Source organism: Sinocyclocheilus rhinocerous, unplaced genomic scaffold, assembly GCF_001515625.1.
Source record: "Sinocyclocheilus rhinocerous isolate Xijiao unplaced genomic scaffold, SAMN03320098_v1.1 scaffold1898, whole genome shotgun sequence".
NCBI lineage: Eukaryota > Metazoa > Chordata > Actinopteri > Cypriniformes > Cyprinidae > Sinocyclocheilus > Sinocyclocheilus rhinocerous.
Window position 1 is genome coordinate 60,769 of NW_015661023.1, and position 4,343 is coordinate 65,111.

General features: G+C 37.9%; 1 protein-coding gene across 1 annotated transcript in view; it reads right to left on the bottom strand.

The window, feature by feature from the left end:
• Positions 1–1,724: 1,724 nt before the first annotated feature.
• LOC107726198 (astrocytic phosphoprotein PEA-15-like) overlaps positions 1,725–4,343 on the bottom strand; it is a 38,159-nt gene continuing 35,540 nt past the window's right edge. Inside the window, exons 2-4 of the mRNA XM_016535722.1 lie at positions 3,422–3,596; positions 1,974–2,129; positions 1,725–1,882 (exon numbers count right to left, since the gene is read on the bottom strand). Of these exons, the coding sequence (XP_016391208.1) occupies positions 1,818–1,882; positions 1,974–2,129; positions 3,422–3,596 (396 nt within the window). The 3' untranslated portion in view covers positions 1,725–1,817. The remainder of the gene's footprint in view (positions 1,883–1,973; positions 2,130–3,421; positions 3,597–4,343) is intronic.

Here is a 4,343-nt window from a genome sequence, read left to right on the forward strand (position 1 = left end):
TGTGTGTGTGTGTGTGTGTGTATATATATATATATATATAGTCCTCATTCACTTTTATTGTATGGAAAAGATCATTTAGGACTTTCTACTATGCAGGGTAAATAAATTAAATCAGATCTGTCATTTTAAGGTGGCAGCGACAGAAACAAACTTTACTAATTCACTGATCTAAACCTTGACAGGACTTTTTTTAAGAAATCCACAGTAACCATTTTTCAAGTTTAAAAGGGCCACGAATGTTCGCGGCCAGTCGCTATCCGGCTTTTCAAAATATCCCAGACTTTTATAAATGCGTAGTTCCAGATACAATGTAAGGTTATGCTGAGGTCTTACAGCTTGTTTGCTTCGATTCAGCAAAATCACACAACAGAATAATAGAGAGTTGCAGAAGCAGCCTGGAACTGAACGCCGCGTGCAGACACATAAAAACCGCTGCGGCTTTATCGGCTGAAAACAACAGTCTGCAGGGGCTGAGCACACAGTGATCAAGCGAATTTAGAGTCGTGTTTAAACAGTCTTTCAGCAGATGGTGCGAATAAAAGGCGACGGAATATCACAATCATAATCGTGATATCAATATTTGTAAACGCAGCACAATCTTAATATGCTGTGTGTTAGGATGAAAAATAGATACAAATAGACCGAAACAGCTAAAACGGTGCGCTGTTTAGATACACAATGTGATCCGTACAGACGTTTGGCCACATATCGAGTGCTGCAGTTATCTCATTAATATATATATTTATGACATTTTTAACCACATCTGTGACATAAATATCCCTGTTTCAGTCGCAGCTGTTTCTTACCCTCTGTCAGTATATAAGTAATCAACTGAAAATAGATGTGATATCATCCTAATGTTTCACATAATGGCATACTGAGGCATCAGAATAAATAATTCACAGTAGAAGTAGTCAAACTGAGCAATTTAAAGTTTTAACAAAAATATATGCCTTCTATTTCCTGATGCAATGCATGTTCTAATCATCCACAGACAGTGGTTTTTGGCCCATTATACATTTAATAATAGAATATAAACGTCTAATTTTGTCTCCCAAGAGAGTTTAACAAACTTCATTTATGCTGCTGTCGTTTGATACGCAACAGTGATTATTCTATAACTGATCATTTAATAAACTATATTTCCTAGAAGTGTGACATACAGAAATATAAAAAAAGCAATATTAATCCTCTACTAGGTAATTGCATACCCTGCAATAATGCATTTCATTTCTAAAGAAGGCAAATATTGGCTTTCTAAGTGGCAATCGCACAAATTCAGAGATTAATTCTCTGTAACACTTTTAAATGTTGATATGAGTCGTGTTTTAAAGGGAATGTACGGACCTGGAGTCTACCCACGATACTAACCAGGGAATAAATGTGTCTAAAGGAACAGCGATCAGTGGCTAAACCGGTTTCTCTACTAGTTCTCCACATTAAGACATGAACCGCGTTGGTCTGACCAACGTTACGATCCCACTCGACGCTATCAAAGGTGTGAATAAACTCTCTCTCGCACATACACGACTCCACACGAGCGTCAGCGAACACAGAACGATTGGTTTTCATTCCGACACACAACCTGACCTATGTTCACTTCTGCAAGTCTACTGGTCGCTGTCTTTTTGTCCATTTCTTTGTCTTTCGTTCAGTTTTCCGTGCGTTCCGTGGCGTGGCTGTAAAGCATCTTGGCGATCTGATTGGCTGCTTGGGTTCTGTTCGGTGGAGTGGGCGGGGCAGTGGGCGTGGCTTGGTGACGATGATGGGCAAGATGAAGTGCCGGGGATGAGGAGCAGAGGTCATGAACTTTGACCTCATGCTTTTTTGGGGGGAGGGGCCAGTTTGATAATCTCATCCTCTGACGGTTGGCGAATGATATCTATGAGTGACATAGAGGAGAAACGTTCTGTTACAGAGTAAGTAAGAGTAAGTAAAGGACACAGAGACTGTTAAAGAGAAGAGTTGAGTACCCTTGTATTTCTTGGCCGAGGGGATGCGTGTGAGTTTGGTGTCGATCTCGTCGTCTTCGGAGATCTTCAGCACGGTCGTGCGGTACTCGATGACCCGGGTCAAGAGGTCCGGCCGCCGCGAGATCTCAAAGATGTGCTCTATGTAGGACAGGTCATCTGCGCAAGACACACACAGACACGTCTTATCGAACTATGAGCACATGCCTGTACAATAAGTTCAACCGTCATTTAAAGGAATGAAAAAGTGTGTCGTCGTGCCGCTCCAAACACATAAAAATGTTTAAACATCTTCAAACATAGTGCCTACCTTGTGAAACAAAAGTGCGCTTAACTGTATCGAATATGCACTTAAAGTATATTTTTAAAGACTGTACGGTAACAATTTATTTTAAGGTGTTACATGTTACATGCACTATTATAATAACAATTAAGTACGCATAATTACATGCTAAGCCAAACCCTAAACATATAGTAAGAACATGTAGTTAATTAATATTACTTAAATGTATAATTACACTGTAACAAGGACACCTTAAAATAAAGTAACCAACCTTACTTGCAGATAATATAATGAGTTAAATAAAAGGCCACTTAAGTGACTTAAATAGAGACACTTTCAAAACTGTTTGTAAACACACTTAAGTAGACTTTTAAAGTGACCTTTGTAATTAAGTTTTACTTTAAAGTGCATGTTAAATCACTGTTTTAAGTAGTAAGTATTTAAAGTTAATAGATTTTAAATGCTTAATCTGTACTAAACTGCAACTTCATCATTACAAATAGATTTAAATAAATGCCATACAAGTTTCAGTTGGAATTGTATTAAAGTATATTTTAGGTGATCATAAATGCATTCAGCAGTACTTTAACCATATTTCAAAGACAACAAGTGTAATTATGAAATTACATATACGCATGTACGCAAGTCCTATATAAGTGGGTCAAAAACACTCTAAAGTTAATTGCATTTAATATAAATTCAAACTATAATACGTTTTTATTTATGATACGTAATTATATGATATTACATTCTATTTACAATTAGACCAGAAAACATTACATCAAGTCCACACTTAAGTGTATTCTTTAAAAGTATATTATATCCACAATGTGTACTATTTTTTAAAAGTTCGCAAAAGTTCACAAAGGCAGTTGTGTCAAACATCATCGGTTCATGCTTCTCACTGGAAAGCATATTTATTCATCTTTCAGATGATGCATAAATCTCAATTTCACAATATCGACCCTTATGACTGGTTTTGTGCTCCAGGGTCACTGGGGTTTGAGAGGAATATGATCAGTGACTCATAACTTCAGTCTAATCTCTGCTTGACTCATCCACACAGCCTGAGGGAGAGTAAATTAATTTCCATTGTGTGTGAAGCTTAAGGTTTGACAGCTTGGTTCACTATATCGATGGAGACTGAAGAGGCCGGCGTCTTCCTCACCTCGTGCCAGTTTGTCATTGTTCTCCAGGTAACTGAACCAGTCTCTGGAGCAGGTGATGGAGTTGCTCTGGTCTTCGGGGATGTCCTCCTTACAGGCCGACTTCAGCTGCTCCAGGTCTTCATTAGTGATGTTCTCAGACAGATCACTCAACATCGAGCTGTATTCAGACATTCTCTGAAAGACAGACAGAATGAACAGATCAGCACACAAGCGTATCTGTAAGCTCTGCTTCGTACATTAGCAGTGTGTGATAGCAGGATACCCTAAAGAGTAATACAACACATAAACAAATACATGCATCTTTCTAGCAGTCATGACTGCATGTGTCAATGTCCTATTTTCTTTCCTTCTTTCTCTTTCTTTCTTTCCTTCTGTCCTTCTTTCCTTCTTTCTCTTTCTTTCTTTCCTTCTGTCCTTCTTTCTCTCTTTCTTTCTTTCTTTCCTTCTTTCCTTCTCTTTCTTCTTTCTTTCTTTCTTTCTTTCCTTCTTTCTTTCTTTCTTTCTTTTCTTTCTTTCTTTCTTTCCTTCTTTCCTTCTCTTTCTTCTTTCTTTCTTTCTTTCTTTCCTTCTTTCTTTCTTTCTATGCTTGCTTAATTCATTCCACTCCCTCTGTCTTCACAGCTCTGCTCTCTGGAGATCTGGGAGAAGCAATTAAGCATGTCCCATCATATTCTCCACAGAGTCCTCACACTTACCTTTTTTCCCTTCTCTTTCCTCAACTTTTCTTTCTTGTTTTTTATCCCATTTTTTTCTGTTTCTTATAGATTACAAGGCTTTCTTTCTTTCTTTTTTCTTTCTTTCTTCCTTCCTTCCTTCCTTCCTTCCTTCTTTCCGTCTTTCTTTCTTTCCTTCTGTCCTTCTTTCTGTCTTTCTTTCTTTCCTTCTTTCCTTCTTTCCTTCTTTCTTTCTTTCCTTCTTTCC